Raw genomic sequence first — 23,339 nt, 5'->3', positions numbered from 1 at the left:
CAGATCTGCTATATAAGAGAATTCTCCTGATTGACCCATCAAGCATGGATAGGGACAGGGACAAGATGACGGAGAGGATATTACACCTCACCCTAGAGATCCTCTTCCGGCTTACTGGAGAGGTGAGAGATTCTGATGACGTCACATTACATCATTCTTATCTATGGGAATAACAGATGGACAGAACTGGAGAGGTGAGGACTCTGGAAATGTCTGTAGTGAGATTTATTAATGTGTCTCTCCATAACCAGGATTACACAGTAGTGAAGACCTCTAGTGATCGCTGTCAGGACCCTGTGTCTGAGGGATGGGGAAGACCCCTGAGCCCAATCATGGGGCCTCCACCTCACCCCCTGATACATGGGGACATCAATGAGCAGAAGATCCTAGAACTCACCAACAAGATGATTGAGCTGCTGACTGGAGAGGTGACACTGCTGGGAATGTTGGGACATTATACAGTAACGCTATGAAGGGATCGGGGGTGACGGTATCATGTATGTGTCAGGTTCCTATAAGGTGTCAGGACATCACCATCTATTTCTCCATGGAGGAGTGGGAGTATTTAGAAGGACACAAAGATCTGTACAAGGACGTCATGATGGAGGTTCCCCAGCCCCTCACATCACCAGGTAATAGACAGGACTAAATACACATGGCCTATAATTATCTGTATGCAAAGGATTAATTCAGTCGCTGTATGTGTTTCCTCCAGTTCTATCCAGTGAGAGGACAACACCAGAGAGATGTCCCCGTCCTCTTCTTCCACAGGACTGTTTATATGAAAATCACAACGTTCCTCAGGATGATCAGGTAGATGGAGAGAAGGTGTCATGAAATCTCCCTATGATGTGTAGACGGCTGTGAAGGTCTTGTCCTCAGTCTTGTTTTGTCCCCCAGTATTATACACTGAACGGCCAATTTATTAGAGACAATGACCTCTTCATGAACAGAGTGTTTCCTATATGGAAATTAGAGCTTTGAACACTGAGCTCAGCATAAAATGAAATGACCACTTTTCTGTGTCTCAGTGTGAATCCACAGTTGAATGGGAAAATAATGGGGTCTGAGTGCATTCAAACTTTGCTTAATCTTTATTCCTAGACTAGCCTGAGGGAGTATTTAAAAAATAAAACCTGACAAATTGTGAAGTGTTTTTACACAGTGTGGAGAATGTACAGGGAATGTTGTGATAAAAAAATAACATTAGAGCTGGTGCAAATCGATTTGTACTTCCCAGTCCATCAGCCAAGACATTGCTCTGTGGAACCTGCATTGGAGAGGGAGTAGCAGCTTTTACCTGAGTGCATCTGCGGCTGTTTTGTTGATGTCATTGTTGCAGTGTAAATACTCAAAAGAAGAACAGTAGATACCGTCAGGTAAACAGTGGTACTCTGTTGTGATTGTCAGTTATGCTGTTGCTGCTGTGGTGCTCCCTCTTGTGGCCAGGAATGGTTTGACAGAGACCAGGTGTTCTTGAGCAATGGGCGCTTCCATTGCTAACTCTCTGTCTATTTAAACCTTGGTCACCTGGCTGTCTGGGCTGGTTATCATTTGTTCTGTGCTTCACCAGCCTTTCCATCTAGCTCCAGACCACTTCTACCCCAGATAAGTGCTTGGTTCTTTCTTATGTTGTTTTTATTCTTTTGTTCTTATCTGGGTTGTCAATTATTATGGTTATTGTCAGTTTATTTGCATGCAGGAATCTTACCTCTCTGTTGCTTTGCTGGGAAGCTCCCTACAGCTATGTTTGGAGAATTGCTCCTATAAGTCCATGTGTTTGTTGCTTCTTGAATTTGTAATTGTTCCTGTTTTCTGTTCATTGGTTTGACAAGAGCGTCTGATATAGGACGGAGTGCAGATCGTGCCATCTGAGGACCTTTTTGTACTATCAGGTATTTGGGTTTTTGTATGGTTTTTCTCTGGCCACCATCAGCCCCTTTCCTATCCTTTCAAATTTAGTTAGTGGGGCCTCACCTTTGCTAATCCTAACCTCCATCTGTGTATTGTGTTTTCCTATATCACCGTAGTCTTTGAATGTGGGGGGCTTGCTATACCTTTGGCAGTCTATTTCTGAGGCAGAGAGTTATTCATCCTTCCTTCCTTTAGGATAGCTAGTTCTCCGGCTGGGTTCGCGGTGCATAGGATAATAGTTCACCCCTCAGCTACTTCTAGTGTTGATGGTTAGTAAGGGGATGGCGGCCAGATTAGTTGCCAATGCTCTTGTCACCTTTTTTGCCAATGATACATTGTGATCTTCCATGGTTCCGGATCATAACAGTACTCCCTCTTCCGTGCGCGGTCCACATAGCACTGTTGTAGCCGGAGTGTCACGCTGTAAGAAGGCCTGGTAAGATGTAGTACAGCGTATTCCCCACTAGGTGGCAGCAGAGTAGTGAAGGAGAGTCAAAGTAACACTGTAACTGAAAGGAGCCTGAAGTACAGCAGAGTAACCTCAGCAGGCATTTCATAGGTGAACCACCAGGGGGCAATAAAGTAGTCAAGCAGTAAGGGTCAAGCCGGGAAGTTAAGTCAGTGCAGAGGGATGATCAAGATCAGAAAACAGAACCTAGGTCGGATGCCAGGAGATAAGGTATACAGAGGGAAACACAAAGGGCACAGGGAACAGAAGACAAGACCTGAGGGTAAGGAAACACAAACATGGGAAGGAGGATGAACCTTGATAGGTAAACAACTTACAGGAGCGGGAAGTCAGGGACTGGGACAGACGGACGAACGGGGGAGGGTACAGGTCAGGGCACAGTAACAAGGAGTCAGATCAAACAGGAAATCACCAGAGCCAGTCACAGGCTGCAGTGCAAAACTATAACCAGCACCAAAATACTGGTGCAGTGACCAGATATAGTGTCTCCTGAAACCAGAACAAGGCTGATGGGAGTTAACCCCTGACATGACCAGGCTGGGTCTGGGAAACTTTGGAGAGGGGAATACCGGTCCTGGATCATAACACAGAACAAATAAATTTGCTACAAATGTAAAATACATCCAAGCAAAGGAGTCCAAGGAGGATATAAAATATCATTATTATTAGCAGGCAGTGCAGCTTTATTTATTTTTCTCGCTTTTATAGCACCATTAATTTTCTGGCGCTTTAATGGCATCATCATCACCATTCCCATCAGGGCTTACAATCCAAATTCTCTATTGCTATGACGTTAGAAATGCAAGGCGATGCAAGAAGATGCAAATTCTAGCCAAATACAATGTTAATTCTGTGACTAATATGCCCAAACACACAACTCATTGTGACAGTATAATTAATATAATATTACTCTTTTATAAATTTCTTCTACGGCCACTCCTTGAAAATGGGATCTAAAATTGAGCTTCAAATACTAAATGGGATGGAAGGTCTCTCTTTTAATGAAGAGTTGGGAAAATTCTTTGTTTAGCGTAGGAAAAGGCGTCTCAGAGGCAATCTAAGGTGTAAATATATGTTGGGTCAATACAAAGGACTGGCACATGATTTATTTATTACAAGGAGCTTACAAAAGACTAAGGGAAATTCATTATTTGTAGCAGAAAGGCATTTCCAACCAAATAGAGTTCATGAGGGTACCACGACGGAGAGTGGTCCCTCTTAATTTCTGGTGTCAGGAGATCACAGTGCAGGGCTTCATACACACTTGCTCAGGTTAATACTGCTGACTGTGCAGGTTTTTATTTATCCAGCACTGCTAGGGTTAAGTGTCATGATTGACTCCTGGCTCAGCTGGAGCTGAGCCTTTTTTTTAGTTTCACTTCTGATGCAGGTCACGTTAGGGGTTAATCCTTTCTGCCTCATTCTGGAGGTCAGGCTGCTTTATTAGGGCACTGTGTCTCTTGGACTTCGCCAGTGATATTTCTGGCTCTGCTGTGTTCTGCTCTTGAGTGACCTGTTGTCTGCCCTGCCCCCTCCTGACCTGCGTGTTCACCTGACCTGTTAACCTCCTCTGTTGTCTGTTTCCATCAGTGTCTCTCCCGCTGTCTCCCTGTTCGTTCCTTATCTGTTTACCTTAATTCTGTCTTGTCTTCCCATTCCCCCTCGCTGCTAGGCTCTGATTTCCCGGCTACTGACTATTTGCTTTCCTCTGACTACGTTTAGACTTTGCCCTTGTGTACTTACAAGACCTCATGTTATGACACGGCTTTCTGACGATTCTACTGCCATCTGGTGGGCTTGACTAGTATTACCTCTGCTAGGGAATTCCCTGCTCATATGCTTCCTCCACTTTTACGCCCCCTAGTGGTTTACCAGCTAACTACCTTCTCAGATAGTTTCAGGAATCCTCTCAGTCCCACATTACTGCGCTGTACTGCTATTGTACATCTTAGAGTACAGCGTGACATTAAGTAGATCCTCTGGTTTCCTGAAACTCTGAGTATAAGCAATAGTCAGCTGTTCTCTATTGCTAATTAGGTCTGCTATAAAGGCTTCTCTCCTAGTCCAGGTAACCGATGGTAAGGCTATGTGTCCACGTTGCTTTTTACCTGCTTTTTACCTGCTTTTTCAACTGCAGCGTTTAATGCCAAAATGGATGTGTTCTGCTTTTCAAGTAAAGTCTATGGGAATTTGGGTTTCTTGTGCACACTATGCTGTTCAAAAAGGTGCCTTTTTGTGGCAGAAATTTGGGCAAAAACTCAGCTTTGCAGTTCAAAACTCAAATGGCAAAGTTTTTGCCATTTGAGTTTTGAACTGCAAAGCTGAGTTTTTGCCCAAATTTCTGCCACAAAAAGGCACCTTTTTGAACAGCATAGTGTGCACAAGAAACACAAATTCCCATAGACTTTGCTTGAAAAGCAGAACACATCCATTTTGGCATTAAACGCTGCAGTTGAAAAAGCAGGTAAAAAGCAGGTAAAAAGCAACGTGGACACATAGCCTCATAGTTTCTGCTATACTTATACTCATTACAAATAAGGAGCAGCAGCACTCAATGTCAAGCAGCAGCTGCAAAAGCAAACAAGATTCTAGGGTGTATAAAAAGAGAGATTAGATCCCGTGATCCCAACGTATTGTTACCCCTCTATAAATCACTTGTAAGGCCACATCTGGAATATGGGATCCAGTTTTGGGCTCCACATTTTAAAAAGGACATTCAGAAGTTAGAGTCAGTTCAAAGGCGGGCAACTAGACTATTACAAGGAATGATGACAGGTTGAAAAAGTTAGATATGTTTAGCTTAGAAAAAAGACGTCTCAGAGGAGATCTCATTTATCTGTATAAATACATGTGTGGTCAATATAAAGGAATGGCACATGACTTATTTCTTCCAAAGACAATACTAAGGACCAGGGGGCACTCACTGCGAGTGGAAGAAAAGCGATTCCGACAGCTAAATAGGAAAGGGTTCTTTACAGTTAGAGCAGTCAGACTGTGGAAAGCCCTACCACAAGAGGTAGTAATGGCAGATACTATAACAGCTTTTAAAAACAGGGCTGGATGATTTCCTCAGTACACAAAACATTGTTGGTTATAAATGACTTAGTGACCAAATGTAGAACTGGTGGAGGAAGGTTGAACTAGATGGACCTAGGTCTTTTTTCAACCTAAGTAACTATGTAACTATGTAACTTGCTTCTAGAGGAAACCTGTGAGCTGAGGACCAGGAAGCCATTCAGAGAACATTTGCTGTGTGAAAGTTGTATTGTTTTCCTTCCTTAGTCCTGTTTGGTTTTTCCCCTCTGGTCTGCTCCTCATTATTTCCTCTTGTTGTTTGCAGTGCTATGTATGATTTCTGGTTATTTACCCCTGTCTGTCTAATCCTCTCTGTGTCTTTAACCTAAAGCGGGACTAGCGTTTCCACTGCCGTACTCACTCTACAGGGCTGAGTCCAGGGAAAGACAGAGATAGGCACGTGATTGGCGATGGGGTGAAAGAACCCGTATAGAGACGTTAGGGAGTGCAGGGATCAGTCTCAGGTGAGTTTAGGAAGAGACCCTGCTCCTCTTTCCCTTGCGTAAGGGCCCAACATTGTAAAGTGTACCCTGTGTGTTGCGGCGCTCGCTGGGGGTTCCTGTGTACCTGTCGGAATCCCGGTAGTCAATGCATGGCAATAGAAAAGGGTTCTGTTCAGGAGAGAGCTACACAAGAGCTAGTGATGGCACATATTATATCAGCATTTAGTAACGGGCCAGATGATTTCCTCATAACAAATAGTATTATGGGATATAAATACTCTAGTGACAAATAATTTATAATTACTCAAGAAAGGTTGAACTTGATGGACCTGGGTTTATTTTCCACCTATGTAACTTGTCATTCCATAGGAAGAATGCGGTAGAACAGCGGATGACCATTTTGAGTGACAATTTTATCTAGGGGAAAATGGAATGGCAATTACAGGGGGGTAAGAGAGAGCAAAAATTGTATCACTGAGCAGTGTCTGGTTAGATTCCTCTTACTTTGTGCCTATCGGAGGAATTATATAGTGATTGATTGGTTCCAGGAACACGACAGTGAGAAATTCTTGCTTCCCCAACCTTCTCAGTCCTCAGATCTCAAAAGTACAGAGAATCTGGGATGAGGAAGATCTGGCTGTTGAGAGCAGGTCAGACCCTCCGTGATATCTACAACAACTGTGAGAATCTATTGTATGAGCATCGACCAATAACCCTGTGGAATAATTTCACCACCTAGTGGAAACTCTGATGTAATACATTTCTGAGGTTCCAAAGGAAGTTCAACGTACTATTACATGCGTGTCTCTAAAAATGTCACCATTCAGTGCATATTTTATACTTGGTGGAGGTGACAGGATAAAGCTGATCATAGACATTAGAAGTCTGGATCTTCTCACAATTTTCTGGTTAGATCTAGGAGCCAAGAAGTTGGATTTATACAGGAGACCTGCAACACTTCTGTCATTTTTGGTTGTCTTGTTCATTTATGATGTTTTCTGTTCTTCTAAATAATTTCACATGACTTCTCCATCTGTCTGTGACTTTTACATTATTTGTTTCAGGGTGAAGATCTGACCCATATTAATACTACAGAGACATATGTGAGGGATGATGAGCAGTGTAAAGAAGAGATTCCTACAGATAACTGCACAGGTGAGTCATGTCCTGGTTTCAAAGTAGGTAATCTGGAATGACAATAGCTCAATAGGGTTTTATCCAGTAAAAGAATACAGGGGTTTGCTCATCTGGCAAACACAACCTTTATAACTCTTTGATCCAGGCTGCTGCAGGCCCAGAAGATGAAGAAAAAAAAAATCCAAGAATGGGACTGAAAGATTTAATTCCTGTGCTGCCTTCTTGGAGAGACTGCCGAAAGATTAAGTAAAAAAAAACTCATCGCAATTATAAGTAAATGCGGTTTATTAGTCAATAAAATATGGATTAATAAACCGCATTTAGTTTAATCTCCGTAAGTTTCTGACTTCATCTTTCTGCAGTCTCTTCATCCAGGCAATGCAGGATTTAACCCTTTTTTTTTTCCATCTCTGGATTACCTCCTGATTTCTGGCAGGGCTGTCCCTCCTTGAGTGACAATTCTGAAGTAGTATTAGTAGAACTCTAAAGGCCCCGTCACACACAACGAGATCGCTATCAAGATTGTTGCTGAGTGAGGGGCGTGGCCTGCTTGCTAATGGCACCGGTCACCTAGCTGCTGAGCTCCAGCCACCTCGACTCCTAACCAGCTCACTGCGGCTCACCAGTGGCACCAATCTCTCTGCACACGGGGGGAAAGTGCTGCGGAGGTACCCAGGAACGTGGCATGCCAAGGGGAAAGTCCCAGAAGAAGCCGTCCCCGGCGAAAGTTACAGACTTCTTCTCCAGCACGGGACGAGGGAAAATGGCAGCAGCATCCTCCTCCACAGCTTCCTCACGCTCATCCAGGAGGGGATCCACAGCAGGCCCAGACTTGGACACAGACGCTGCAGATATACCGCTTACCAAAGGTACCATGCAGAAACTGCTCAGTGCCCTCCGCTCATCACTGCAGCAGGATTGGAAAGATATGGTGGCTGAGCTGAGGGGAGATATCACTGCCATAGGCAGTCGCACAGCACACATTGAAACTAAAATGCAGGAGCTGACAAAGTCACACAATAGCCTCATTGATGCCAATGCAGCACTGGAGGAACAAGTGCAAAAGCTCCATACCAAGGTCTTGGATTTAGAGGACAGGTCCCGCAGAAACAACATAAGAATCAGAGGAATTCCAGAGGCCATACCAGACAAGGGGCTGCAGAGCTTTCTAGGCTCCTTGCTGCAGGAGCTGCTCCCAGACCTGTCTGCAACTGATTTCCTGGTGGACAGAATACACAGAGTCCCTAAGCCTAAATCCCTCAGTGCTGATGCCCCCCGGGACACTTTGGCTCGCCTGCACTTTTACAAGACCAAAGAAGCCCTGCTGCAAGCCCTGAGAAGGAGGCCGCCTCTGTCTGAGCAATTCCGGCACCTGTCCATTTTTCCGGATCTGTCTGCAGGAACCCTGGCAAAAAGGAGGGAATTTGCCCCTTATACCAAAATTCTCAGGGATGAAGCTATATCCTATAGATGGGGTTTCCCTGTAAAGATCCTGCTTTTCCGTGCAGGAAACACCCACGTCTGCCATTCCCCACAACAGTTGGCAAAGCTCCTATCCTCATGGAACATGGCAAATCTCCCGGCCAGATCTCCAAGAGCCACAGGATCATCCCAAAGGGATAAAGTGAATGAAGATTGGTCCGTCGCGTGAGTTATGTGATATGTCTGAGTCGCGGCTGAGACTTAGTTGCTACTTTTAAGGTCCGCTGGTTCTGTTCAACCAGGACCCTGAGCCCCCATGGCGGTACATTTCCACCATACCGCAGGCCCCCTTTTTGGGCTTTTTTCTATGTGGACTGATGCTCCCTACATCAGTAATGTTAGTGATGTTAATGTTGTCAGTGTTACCTCTTTCCTGCCTAACCTTCCTTTCTCCCCCCGCAGCTCTAGGCAAGAGACTTTTTTTCATGTACAATGGTACTGAACTGTATGTCTATAAATGTTAGGGGCCTGAACTCGCCAGCCAAGAGATCCATGTTTTGGCGGGAAGTGGTTAAATCCAAATGTGACGTGATTTGTGGTCAAGAGTCTCATCTCCTCCAGGGGGACTCGCACAGGTTAAATAATGCTAAATTTCCTTTCATACTGCTGGCTTGTGGGAAAAAAAAAAGGCTGGAGTATTCATTTGTGTAAAAAATACTGTTGCGTTCACACTACATTCCCAACATTTAGACCCTGAAGGTAGATACGCCATTATTAATTGCTCCATAAATGGATCTAAGTATACTATTGCAACCCTTTACGCCCCCAACTCTGGTCAGATCAGCTTTCTGCGGAGGTTTCTTTAATAATAATAATAATAATTTTATTCATTTATATAGCGCTATTAATTCCACAGCGCTTTACATACATTTACATACATACATACATTTCTTTCCAAGCTTTCATCCGTTACAGAGGGTAAGCAAATAATCTGCGGGGATTTTAACATGTTAATGTCCAGCACTCTGGATTGCTCCAATACTGCTGTAAAGAGGAAGGAAATGAGCACAATAATTTCAGAAAGGCATCTCCATGATATATGGAGATACCAACATGCAAATGAGAGGGACTACACATTCTTCTCACCTCGGTTCACCTCATACAGCAGATTGGACTACTTTCTGGTTGAAAGCTCACTTATTATGGATTGCTCAGATTCAAAAATTGGACTTATAGCTTGGTCGGACCATGCCCCCATATACCTGACAGTCCAGGAGCAAAGCCGCACGCCCGTTTTTACCCGGTGGCGCATGAATGACTCCCTCCTAGCCTGTAGACAAATCTCTGAGGAGTTGCAGGCCGACCTCGCAGAGTTTTTTAAATTTAATGACAACAAGGAGGTGACAGAGGAAACGCTATGGTCTGCACACAAGGCCTTTATTAGGGGGTCATTCATCAAAATTGCCACTAGGGAGAAAAGGAGGCGTCAGGCAACTTCCAAAGCTCTACTGTCCCACATAGCGCTTTTAGAAGCCCACAATAAATCTGCCCCAAACATGTCAACATCTGACGAACTCAGGAAACTAAGAACACAGCTCCGCCAATTGCTGATGGTAGACTATGAGAAAAATTTAAGATCCCTCAAACAGCGGTACTATATGATGGGTGACAGGGCGGGTGCCTTACTAGCCAGGAGGGTTAAAAAACGAGAAATGCAAAACAAAATTGAATACCTCGTGACGGGTTCTAATGCCACAATACGCAACCCAACGGAAATAGCCAATGCATTCGCTGATTTTTATCAGTCTCTCTACAACCTTAAAAATGACCCCACTGCCCCAAAGCCTACCCAATCGGCAATTAATTCCTTCTTAAACAATATTAATCTTCCTCGGTTATCTACAGTACATCTAGAGCAACTAAATTCCCCTTTCTCCCTGGAAGAGGTTCGCCAGGCGGTGACCACAGCCAACAGAAATTCAGCTCCAGGCCCAGACGGCCTCACTAACTCCTACTATAGGCAATTCACTGAAACCCTGTCTCCTTTCCTCCTGAGACTTTTCTCCTCTTGGCGAGCCACAGCAGATATTTCACCAAATAATCTAGAGGCCATTATAACTACCCTGCCAAAGCCAGGAAAACCCCCTACATCACCAGGAAACTTCAGGCCAATATCCCTCCTAAACTGCGACTTAAAATTGTACGCCAAAATAATCTCAGCTAGAATACATAAAGTCCTTCCATCACTGATTTCCCCGGATCAAGTGGGGTTTGTGGCGGGGAGGCAGGCGAAAGATGGGACGAGACGTATGCTGGACCTGATTGCGGTGGCTGAGGGGAGGAAAATCCCCAGTGTATTCCTGTCCTTGGACGCAGAGAAGGCGTTTGACAGGGTGCACTGGGGATATCTGAAATCTGTACTGGCCAAGTTTGGATTTGAAGGCCCCATACTTACCGCCATAATGGCACTATACTCTAACCCTAACGCCAAAGTTCTGGCATCCGGATTTATATCTCGGAGTTTTGAATTATCCAATGGGACACGCCAGGGGTGTCCGCTCTCCCCTATCATCTATGCCCTTGCTATAGAGCCTCTGGCGCAGACTATCCGTGAATGCCCTCGGATCTTGGGGATTCGAGTGGGGAGTACAAACCATGTGATTAGTCTATATGCGGATGATGTGATTTTATCCTGCACTAATGTAGAGGTGTCCCTAAAACACGTAATGGAGATCCTGTCCTCCTTCGCTCAAGTCTCGTATTACAAGCTTAATATTACCAAGTCCTTAATTTTTCCGCTCTTCCTGCCCGCCTCAACTAGAGCCACTCTTTCTCATCTTTACCCTTTCAAATGGGAAGATGAGGGTATCCCCTACCTGGGTATTATACTGGCCCCGCTACACTCCGTGATCCGGAAAAATCTGCTGACCCTGCACACCTCACTGGATAGAGAACTTACTCGCCTTTCTCTTCTCCCGCTCTCTTGGGTGGCGAGAATGCAGACCTTTAAAATGATCTGCCTCCCAAAAATTATCTACTTACTTCGGTGCCTGCCCCTAACAATTCCGCAACGGTATCTCACCAAAATTCATTCGCTAATGAGTAAATTTATATGGGCTGGGAAAAAACCTAGAATAGCCCTGAGATGCATGCATGCCCCGTTAAGTGGTGGAGGAATGGGTATTCCTAATATTCTCACATACCACAGAGCCGCTATCCTGGAACTGGCTCGAGATTGGTGGAGGAATGATTCAGACTTAAGATGGTTACAGATTGAGTACACCTGGGCACAGGTCCACTCCCCTAAACAATTCATAGACTCCCTGCTCCTAACCCCTTCGCCCCCCGGCGATCTTCTACCCACCACAGCAGCTCTAAAGAAAGCTTGGTCCTTGTGGAGCAAGCCAGTGTCACATGCTTTAGGTCCCAGCATTCCCCTTAGATCGCTAGAAGCCTTCATTCCGAACTTGAATCTTGCCGCCTGGACACGTGGAGGTCCAATCACCCTAGCAGATCTCTATAGAGAAGGCGTCCTACTCCCGTACTCAGAAATGTGTGATAAATTTAACCTTCCCCGACACAGTCTATTCCAGTTTTTTCAAATACGTCACTTTCTTCAGTCCGCTCCTCATCTCCCGGCTCCCACGACAGCTGACCACGCCTCAATTAAAAAATTCTTTCAAAATAGCAAAATCAAAGGCCTTTCATATATCCATAATATGCTAAACTCCCCACAACCGGACAAACAATTGCCGTATATGCTCAAATGGGGAAAAGATCTAGCTTCTCCGCTTCCGCCGCAAGAATGGTTCGCGGCCTCAAAATGGATCCACAAGTTCTCTTCTTGTCTCAATCATATAGAGCAATTAAAAAAGGTTCATCTGAAGTGGTACAACTCCCCTACTAAACTGGCTTCTTTTTCCCCACATGTGTCACCACTGTGCTGGAGGGGCTGCAACCACAGGGGCACCTTATGTCATATGTGGTGGTTTTGCCCTAAGTTATCTAACTTCTGGCAGGAGGTGTTCAATCTAATCCATGAGGTTACTAGTCTCCGCCTTTCTCCAAACCCAACCTTAGCGGTGCTACACATTGGCTTAGATGGGATCCCGGATCTTTTAAAAAACATCATTTCTCACATTCTCATAGCTGGCAGGTACTGTGTGGCATACAAGTGGAGGTCGGTGAGCCCCCCTACAAAAAGAGATCTAATTGAGAGGATCAATCTACACTGGCTATACGAAACCAACTTGGCCCCCAACCTAGAGAAGAGAACGGTGAGACTTAAACAATGGCACCCGTGGGCCACTTCCCTTTATGCAACGGCCCTCCCCCAGATACCGACACCTACACCATAAATAAATTGATTATGCCTAAGAATGTCTTGTAGAGCTGCTTCCCCCACCCCCTCTCTTTCCCCCCTCCCTCCCTGCTCCTATGTTCAGGTTGTTGTTGTAAGGGGTATTTAATGTCCCAGATTGATATTCTGATAATGGCTCGAGGCTATTCCACCTCTTGCTACTCAATGCTCCTGTTCTTGATGTTGTTGTATGAGAAGTTTGTATTTTTCTGAAAACTCAATAAAAACCTTTATGATAAAAAAAAAAAAGATTGTTGCTGAGTCACAGTTTCTGTGAGGTAGCAATGATCTCGCCAGCAATCTCGTTATGTGTGACACCTACCAGCGATCAGGCTCCTGCTGTGTGATCGCTAGTCGTTGCCGAATGGTCCGGACCATTTTCTTCAAAGGCGATGTCCTGCTGGGCAAGACGCATCGCTGTGTTTGACGCCTACCAATGACCTTCTAACAGGGTCGTTATACATATATAACGATCTGCCGAGATTGCTATACAGGTCGCTCATCGTTACTGCGTCGTTGGTAAGGTCTGACTGTGTAACATCTCACTTACCAGCGACCCTTATCAGGTCGTATCGATGTCGGGATCCCTGGTAAGGGGTACTTCTCACATAGCGAGATCGCTAGCGAGATCGCTGCTGAGTCACAGGTTTTGTGACGTACCAGTAACCTCATCAACGATCTCGCTGTGTGTGACACTAAGCAGCGACCTGGCACCTGCTGTGAAATCGCTGATCGTTACACACTGTTCTGGTTCATTTTTTGCTCTTTGGTTTCCTGCTGTGTAGCACACATCGGCGTGTTTGACGGCGGGAGACCAACAAGCACCGACTCTGTGTAAGCAGCATACGCTAGTAACCAGGGTAAATATCGGGTAATTAAGCAAAGCGCTTTGCTTGGTTACCCGATATTTACCTTGGTTACCAGTGTACACCGCTTAGCGCTGGCTCCCTGCACACGTAACCAGGGTACACATCGGGTTACTAAGCAAAGCACTTTACTTAGTTACCCGATATTTACCCTGGCTACGTGTGCAGGGAGCCAGCGCTAAGTGGTGTATGCTGGTAACCAAGGTAAATATCGGGTAACCAAGCAGAGCGCTTTGCTTAGTTACCCGATATTTACCCTGGTTATCAAGCACAGAGTCGCTGGTGGCTGGTCGCTGGTGAGATCTGCCTGATTGACAGCTCACCAGCGATCCTGACCAGGTCGTATCGTCGTCGGAATCGCTATCGTGGTCGGAATCGCTGGTACTTCGTTTAGTGAGATGGTACCCTCAGTCATTGTGTGTGACTGGGCCTGAAAGCTCAGCACTCAGTGGTTTGTTCTGACTCTACCCTGCTATCACTATATTTACATATAGAGATAACAAGGCTTTTTAACAAGCACACAGATCAAGCTCCATGATTAGGAGACCTGCTGTGAACACTGTCTGGCTGGTGATTTTGCAAGATTTATAACAGCAGCTTGTCAGGAGCTGATTGGAATTGGAAATAAGGGTACCGTCTCACTAAACGACGTACCAGCGATTCCGACCATGATACGACCTGGTCAGGATCGCTGGTGCATCGCTATATGGTCGCTGGGGAGCTGTCAATCAGGCAGATCTCACCAGCCACCAGCGACTCGTGTAACAATGCTGCGCTTGGTAACCAGGGTAAATATCGGGTAACTAAGCAAAGCGCTTTGCTTGGTTACCCGATATTTACCCTGGTTACCAGCGTACACCGCTTAGCGCTGGCTCCCTGCACACGTAGCCAGCGTACACATCAGGTTACTAAGCAAAGCGCACCAGATGAACTGTCATCTGTGACTCAAAATGGCTTTCACGCCGACTCAGGAAAAGTGAGCCTGCTACACAAATAAAAATAGCGTCTTTTACATTATTGATGAGTGCTGTAATTTTTACTACAATGTTAAGTACCGTATTTTTTCAGATTATAAAACACACTTTTCCTCCCAAAAATTTTGGAAAAAAGTGAGGAGTGTGTCTTCTAATCTGAATGTAGATTACCAGGAGGTGGTGGAGAGGTGTAGCAGGAGACAGGGGCAATGCTGCGACGGCTGTGCACGGTCATTAGCGGCCATGTAGGGTTATCGGGCAGTGAGGGCTTCAAATAATGGTGCCTGGAGTTAGCACGTGCGCAGACGGAGCTCTTGGCTCAAGATCTCATCTGCACACTCTCCGCCTGCAGCCCATTCATCTCCCAGCCGCGGACTTAAGGAAAGTGGTGCCTGGAGGTGACACGTGCACAGAGGAGATCTCGGTTCATCATTGAGCTGAGAGCTCAATCTGCGCATGCGCCGGCTCCGGGCGCCATTATTTGAAGCTCTCACCGCCCCAGCCCAGCCGCCGCCGGTGCAGCCCCTGCACCAGCATAACAGCACCAGCACAGCCTCCCCAGCAGCAGCAGCACAGCTGCCCAAGCACAACCGCTGACAGTTTCTGGGACACCTGCCGGTTGCAGCGCACACAATATCGCTCTGCTCCACCACCGCCCCATGCCTCCTGTGACCCCGCTCAACCACCGCTGCCACCCCCCCATCCCGTCCCGGTAAGACACCACCTGATTATAGGACTGCCCCATTTTTAATTTTCTCACCATTTTTTTGTCTAAATTTGGGGTGCGTCTTATAAACTGAAAAATACAATATCCCTTTACTGTTTATTTTGCTGAGCATCTCCTACTGCTACTAGTTGCCACACTGACAATTTATATATAAAATAAATTTAATATCAGAATATTGTAACAATAGTCCTAATTTTTTTAAGACTTTTTTTTGCTAAATTTGGAATTCTCATGTGGAAAACACAGCAATTACTCTTAATAAACTGAGCAATCTTTTCTGTATGTAGCTTGAGCTACCAAAGAATCAGGGACTGATAACAACTGCAGATGACACCGCTATGAAGATTTTTTTCAGATCCTAAAGTGCTCCAATATTTGTGATAGAGGCTGATGTTTTTATCACATATAAAGGACTTATTTGCTATTCCTTAAATAAAGATATATATATATATATATATATATATATATATATATATATATATATATATATATATACAAAAATATAATTGCTACTCCAACCCTACACTTGCCCGAAAGTTATGACTTATTTGTACATGTCCGTATTAAGCCTTCATTGTGCTCTGCTTTGTACTGGACTGCATGTGCCTTTGAGGACTGACTTTTTTATGAGTAATCACTGAAAGATTTACAAAAAAATGATTGGAGACTGGCATATTAAAATATCAACAGAAAAGTGAAAATTTGGCCTAAAATAATACTACCTTAATTGATTATTGAATTTTACTATGATATTTATAGAAATGTTATTGTACTAGGAGATTCACACACAAAAGGTTCTTAATATTCTGTTATAACTTCCATTAGCATGAAGCAATCTCAACCCCTCCAAAAAAAACAACCACGTTACATACCTTGACATATGTGTAATCCATATCATCACCTGCAATGCTGGAAGTGATCTCCATTTTCTGCTAAACCCCTTTTGACACGACACTCCATGTTTCTGAACATATCCATTTTTTTCACATCTTCTGAATAATTCTTTGAGGGTGCATCAAGAACACTGTAATTCTTCCTAAATTCTCATTGACAATGCTTAAACAAATGGGTAACCTAATAGCTTTGCACCATAAAGATGTGCTTTTCAATACTATACATTACAATCCTGATGAGAAATTGAATGGCTGAGTGACGGTGTATGTGGGTAGTCACCCAGAAGATTCAAACAGAGGTTAAATGTCGCAACGGCTGTCCAGTGCCTCATCGCTCCAACGTGGGGATATGATCCTGGCTTTGTATACTGAGGAGCACATTGCATGTTGTTTTGTTCAGATTGTTTAGTCGTAGCGAAAGTTATCAGAGAATATTTGGGGAGTCTTTCAAGAAATTCTGCCTGTATAATGTAGTATAATTAAAAATATTATTTCATAGAACAGTTATTGAAAAATAATTCAGTTTTATTCTTGGCAGGTGACTGTACCAGGAGCTTAGAGGAACATCTGATACTTTCAGAATTTGCAGCAGATGATCATGGTATCATACAAGATACATATGAAGATCATGCCGTTACCCTCGACATGCCTCCAACCCCTCATAACAAAAATCTATCCTCTAATCCGTTTCAACAGGACTTATCCCCTGATTCATTGCAGACCGTTAAGTCACATAAAAATAGCAAAGGGGAAGTTGAACACCTAAGAGCTCACAAAAGAAAGAAGCCGTATTCATGTTCAGAATGTGATAAATGTTTTAGACAGAAAGTGAATCTTATTAGACATCAGAAAATTCACACAAGGGAAAAGCCATTTTTATGTTTACAATGTGGAAAACGTTTTAAACGGAAAGCACATCTTGTTACACATCAGAGATTTCACTCAGTGGAAAAGTTACTTTCATGTTCGGAATGTGGGAAATGGTACCCTAGCCTATCTAAGCTTGCTCTTCATATGAGAATTCACACAGGGGAGAAGCCATATTCATGTTCAGAATGTGGGAAAAGTTTTACAAAAAAATCAAATCTTGTTAGACATCTCAGAATTCACACAGGGGAGAAGCCATATTTCTGTTCAGAATGTGGGAAATGTTTCAATCAGAAATCAATTCTTGTTACACATCAGAGAATTCATACAGGAGAAAAACCATTTTCATGTTCAGAGTGTGGAAAATGTTATGGTACCATTTCGGATCTTGTTCAACATCAGAGAATTCACACAAAAGAGAAGCCATATTTTTGTTTAGAATGTGGGAAATGTTTTAATCAGAGATCAGTTCTTGTTTCACATCAGAGAATTCACACAGGGGAGAAGCCATTTTCATGTTCAGAATGTGGGAAATCTTTTAATCAGAAATCAGTTCTTGTTACACATCAGAGAATTCACACAGGTGAGAAGCCATATTCATGTTCAGAATGTGGGAAATGTTTTCATCAGAAATCCGTTCTTGTTGCACATCAAAAAAGTCACACAAGGTAGAAAACATTTTCATGCCTCTAATGTGGGAATTTTTTAACAATATAGCTACTTTTATTGCACATTAAAAAACAAATACACGAGAGAAGACAAATTTATTTTCAGAATGAAAGTCTCTGTGCACCCAGAACCACGACTAGTTCTGTGCACATATCTATAATCCCTGCCTAACGATCCCTTCACGTAGTAGCATACATAAAGAGATCTTTAGAAAAAGTATTTCTAAATACCATTTATCAGATGCTAATTCAGCCTGTGACTAGTCTGCCCAATATGCATGTTATTACACTTCTGTGGGCATGATAACATACTTTACAACAGCCAGCCCTTATTGGCAGTGCTATACAAAGCTGCGTATGTGCACGGCTTTGTACCTCTCAGCATTCAGTTTTTTTGACGCTGGGTGTATATGTCCCAGCCTCAGAGAGGCTCACTGCGCATGATCGGAAGTTGTCCATACTTTCGGTCATGCACAATACTCTGAAGCTGGGTGTATGCGCATGACCGGAACTGCGGACAACTTCAGATCATGCACAGTGAGCCTTTCTGAAGCCTGGATGCATGCACCCGGCATCAGAAAAGCTCCATGCTTAAGGGTACAAAGCCGGGGGCATGCATGCCTTTGTTACGCACTGCTAATGATGCTGGCTGTTGTAAAGCATGTTATCATGCCCACAGGGGCGTGATAACATGCTTAGTGGGCCGACTAGTCAGGGAACTAACGCCCATGCTACTAGTCACAGGCCTAATTAGCTCACATGAAGGGACTGTTAGGCAGGGATTATAGATATGTGCAAATAACTGCTAGTGGTTCTAGGTATTTTTCCCCAAAAATTATTGCAATTACATACACATGTTTTGTTATACATGTTTATTTCCTTTGTGTGTTTTGGAACTTCACAAAAAAAACAAATTAATTGCTTCCTACATACTATATAACCATCAACAAGCTTCTTACATCTCTCAACTGGAATTTTGGATCACTCATCTTTTGCAAACTGCTCCAGGTCTCTCACATTTGAAGGCGTCTTATCCCAACATCAATTTTAAGACCTCCATAGATGTTCAATAGCATTTAGATCCGGACTCATTGCTGACCACTTCAGAACTCTCCAGCGCTTTGTTTCCATCCATTTCTGGGTACTTCTTGAAGTATGTTTGGGGACATTGTCCTGCTTGAGGACCTAGGACGCAAATCCATCTTTCTGGCTACATTGTGACCAGACCAAAATCCTTTGGTAATTTTCAGATTTCATGTTTCCCTGCACACAGTCAAAGCACCCAGTGCCAGAGGCACCAAAACTTCTTGAACCTCCACTATACTTAACTGTAGGTACTGTGTTCTTTTATTTGTAGGCCCTATTCCATCTTCAGTAAACAGTAAAAGGATGTGCTTTATCACAAATCTCTTTCTTGGTCTCAAGTGTCCATAAGACGCTTTCCCAGAAGGATTTTAGCTTACTCACATACAGTATGATACAAAATTGAGTACACTCATCAAATTTTTGTAAATATTTTATTAAATCTTTTTATGGGACAACACTGAAGATCATATGACATGGTTGTACAATGTAAAGTAGTCAGTGTACAACAGTGTTTAATTTGGTGTGTCACCTAACTTAACACACAGCCATTAATGTCTAATCCGTTGTCAACAAAAGTGAGGGGTGTATTAACTTTTGAGATATATTGTACGTTTTGACAAACTGCATTTTTTATGTCTTTGCATCAGCAGTGGGGTCCTCCTGGGTATCCTGCACCCTAAGCCTGCAGGACAGCTTGAATTTCTTTGGAACTTGATTGGGGCTATGTATCCACCATCCAGACTATCCTGTGTTGCAGCGTTTCATCAATTTTTCTCTTCCATCCACATTGAGGGACATTAGCTGCAGTGCCATGGGTTGTAAACTTCTTGATTATGTTGAGCACCATGGACAAAGAAACATCGAGATGCACTTGTAACCTTGAGATTGTTAATATTTTTCAAAAAGTTTAGTTCGGAAGTTCTCTTCACCTCTATTCTCCATGCTTAGTGTGGTACACACAGACACGCAATGTAGAGATTGAGTCAATTTCTCCCCTTTTTATCTGGTTGCCAGGAAATTTCCTCATAGCCTCATAACACCACAAATTGTCTGCCCTACTACACTTCATCTAGCCACTCTTTGAACCGGTCACAGAAGAAGTCACCAGGCTCCTCGCATCTTGTCGCCCTACTACCTGCACCAGTGACCCTATTCCCTCACATCTCCTTAAATCTGTCACCCCAGTTGTCACCACTCATCTAACTAAAATATTCAATCTCTCTATCTCCTCTGGTGTCTTTCCCTCCTCCTTCAAACATGTCAGCATACACCCATTACTTAAAAAACCATCCCTGGACCAAAATTGTGCCGCTAACTACAGACCTGTCTCTAATCTCCCATTCATCTCAAAACTCCTGGAACACCTGGTCCACTCCCGTCTAATCCGCTATCTGTCAGATAATTCTCTCCTCGACCCTCTACATTCCGGTTTCCGCTGCTTACATTCTACTGAAACTGCTCTTACTAAAGTCTCTGATGATTTACTAACAGCTAAATCTAATGGTCACTACTCCCTGCTGATCCTCCTGGATCTCTCAGCTGCATTTGATACTGTGGATCACCAGCTCCTCCTCACTATGCTCTGCTCTATCGGGCTCAAGGACACCGTTCTTTCTTGGTTCTCTTCTTACCTCTCTGACTTCTCATTCACTGTATCCTTTGCTGGATCCTCTTCCTCCCCTCTTCCCCTTACGGTCGGGGTTCCTCAGGGTTCAGTCTTTGGCCCCCTCCTTTTCTCTCTCTATACACAGCCCCTATTGGACAAACCATCAGCAAATTTGGTTTCCAGTACCATCTCTATGCTGATGACACCTAACTGTATACATCTCCTGACATCACCCCGGCACTATTACAAAATACAACCGATTGTCTGTCCGCTGTCTCCAATATCATGTCCTCCTATCTAAAACTGAACCTATGAAAAACTGAACTTCTTCTGTTTCCTCCCTTTCCTAACCTTCCGAAACCCAATATTACCATTTTTGTGTGTGGGTCTACCATTACGCCCCAGCAGCACGCCCGCTGTCTTGGGTTTATATTTGACTCCGATCTCTCCTTCACTCCCCACCTTCGTTCACTTGTTTGTTCTTGTCAATTCCACCTCAAAAACATCTCGAGAATTCAACCTTTTCTTACCGTTGACGCTGCAAAAACTCTTACTGTCGCTCTCATTCATTCTCGCCTGGATTATTGTAATTCTTTACTAATTGGTCTCCCTGTTACTAAACTCTCTCCTCTCCAATCCATTCTGAATGTCGCAGCCAGGATCATTTTCCTCTGCAACCGCTTCACTGATGCCTCTGCTCTTTGCCAGTCATTGCACTGGTTGCCTATCCGCTACAGAATCCAACATAAACTTATCACTCTCACTCACAAAGCTCCCCATGGTTCTGCACCACCCTACATCTCCTCCCTCATCTCTGTCTATCACCCCACCCGTGCCCCCCGCTCTGGTACGAACCTCTCACTCCCGTCTTCAAGATTTCTCACGAGCTGTGCCTATGCTCTGGAACACACTACCAAGAGCAATCTGATTAATTCCCAACATCCACACCTTTAAGCAGGCCCTAAAAATGCATTACTTTAGACTAGCCTATCGCCTCACTGCCCTGATCTAATCTAGTCCCTTTCTGCCCTTCCCAAAAATTTACTTCCAATTCTTGTCCCCTGTACCTGTATAAATTCTGGCCGATGACAGGTTCATACAGCTGGTTTTGAATTCCCTATTAAATCGATGGCTGGGCCATATATGACAAGCTTTTCTCCCCCCCATTCACCTTTTGTGCCTCCCCTATTTCCTCATAGACTGTAAGCTTACGAGCAGGGCCCTCACTCCTCCTGGTATCTTAATTTTGTTATTTTGTATTGTCTCATATTGTCTGTACGTGTCCCCTCTGAATTGTAAAGCGCTGCGGAATATGTTGGCGCTATAGAAATAAAACTTATTATTATTATATTATGTTTCAGGTTTGATTTTCATATTGCCCACACCTGTTACTTGACGCACATGATTAAAACAAAGTTGTTTCCCTATAATTTTGGTAAGGTGCCAACTATTTTGTCCAGCACATTTTTGGGGTTAGTATGAAATTATGTCCAATTTTGGCTTTTTTTCCAGTTTTTTCGTGTTGCTTCAATACACACAAAGGAAATAAACGTGTATAACAAAACATGTAATTGCAATCATTTTCTGGGAGAAATACTTTATTTTCTGGAACAATATCAAGGTTGCCAACACTTTTGGCCATGATTGTAAGTGATCAAGAGACTGTTGGAGGCAAATATCTAGCCCCATGGTAGCATCCCTGCATGTACTGATCAAGCCGATCCATGTTCCATGTTTCTTGGGTGCTAGCCACTTGCTTCGTTGGCAACAGTTTAGGCTATTGGACTCCACAGTCATTCATGCCAGCAGCATTTAAAATGTTACAAATGGAAGGCATAAAGATCTATTGGCTATAGAGTTGTTTTAACAACAAGGGACATATTAAAATGTAAAAAAAATGTAAAAAATGTAAATAGCAAAATATAAATTAAAACAAATATACTTTTTTTTGCAATCGCTGCAAATGTAATTGTCTGAACTAATAAAATATTTAAATACTTATACAACACTACTGATAATATGGAGCACTTTTTATTGCCTCAAAAAATGAACGTATCTAAGAAAAGGGAGCAAAATATTTTCTTTTTTATACATAGAAAAAAATACCTGTATATACATTATTTAAAGGGAACCTGTCATCAGAAATTTGGCTTTCAGCCTAAATGTTTCCCCCTCTGCAGCACGTGGGCTGCATTCTAGCAAGGTTTCTATACTTTTTGTGCCCCCTTTTAAACCAAAATAAATACTTTATAAAACTGTACCTTTCGGTTTGAAAATCTTGTAAATCGTCCATGGGGGCGGGTCGTGAGGCATCCGTTGCTGTATCTTACGCCGTCCCCCATGCTCCAAATCATCCCTCAGGACGCCGCCCACTGCGCCCGAGGTCCCGTGCACACCGGGACACCTGGTGACGTGGTCGCACGCACGAGAGTATGGGCGGCGCTGTGATTGCATCGCAAGTGCGCGCCCATACTCTCGTGGGCGCGCTCTCCCATATGTACATCGCTCAGATCCTCCGCTTCTCCTGTAGTGGCCTGCTCCGCTCCTCCTATCTATTTCCTGCTGCAGGGTACAATGGGAAGGAGGTGACGTCGGGCCGGCGCAGAACGCTGGAGGCAGTGGGGAAAGGGCGGGCACGAGAGTATGGGCGGGCACTTGCGATGCAATCACAGCGCCGCCCATACTCTCGTGCGTGCGACCACGTCACTAGGTGTCCCGGCGTGCACGGGACGTCGGGCGCAGTGGGCGACGTCCTGAGGGATGATTTGGAGCATGGGGGACGGCGTAAGATACAGCAACGGACGCCACATGGCTCGCCCCCATGGACGATTT

General features: G+C 44.0%; 1 protein-coding gene across 1 annotated transcript in view; it reads left to right on the top strand.

The window, feature by feature from the left end:
- LOC142312833 (uncharacterized) overlaps positions 1-23,339 on the top strand; it is a 125,901-nt gene that overhangs the window by 75,577 nt on the left and 26,985 nt on the right. The window contains 6 exon segments of the mRNA XM_075351818.1: positions 2-122; positions 252-428; positions 509-632; positions 716-813; positions 6,966-7,056; positions 16,819-17,766. Coding sequence (XP_075207933.1) covers positions 2-122; positions 252-428; positions 509-632; positions 716-813; positions 6,966-7,056; positions 16,819-17,766 — 1,559 coding nt within the window.

Source organism: Anomaloglossus baeobatrachus, chromosome 5, assembly GCF_048569485.1.
Source record: "Anomaloglossus baeobatrachus isolate aAnoBae1 chromosome 5, aAnoBae1.hap1, whole genome shotgun sequence".
Taxonomy (NCBI): domain Eukaryota; kingdom Metazoa; phylum Chordata; class Amphibia; order Anura; family Aromobatidae; genus Anomaloglossus; species Anomaloglossus baeobatrachus.
This window is presented reverse-complemented; position numbering and strand designations above follow the sequence as displayed.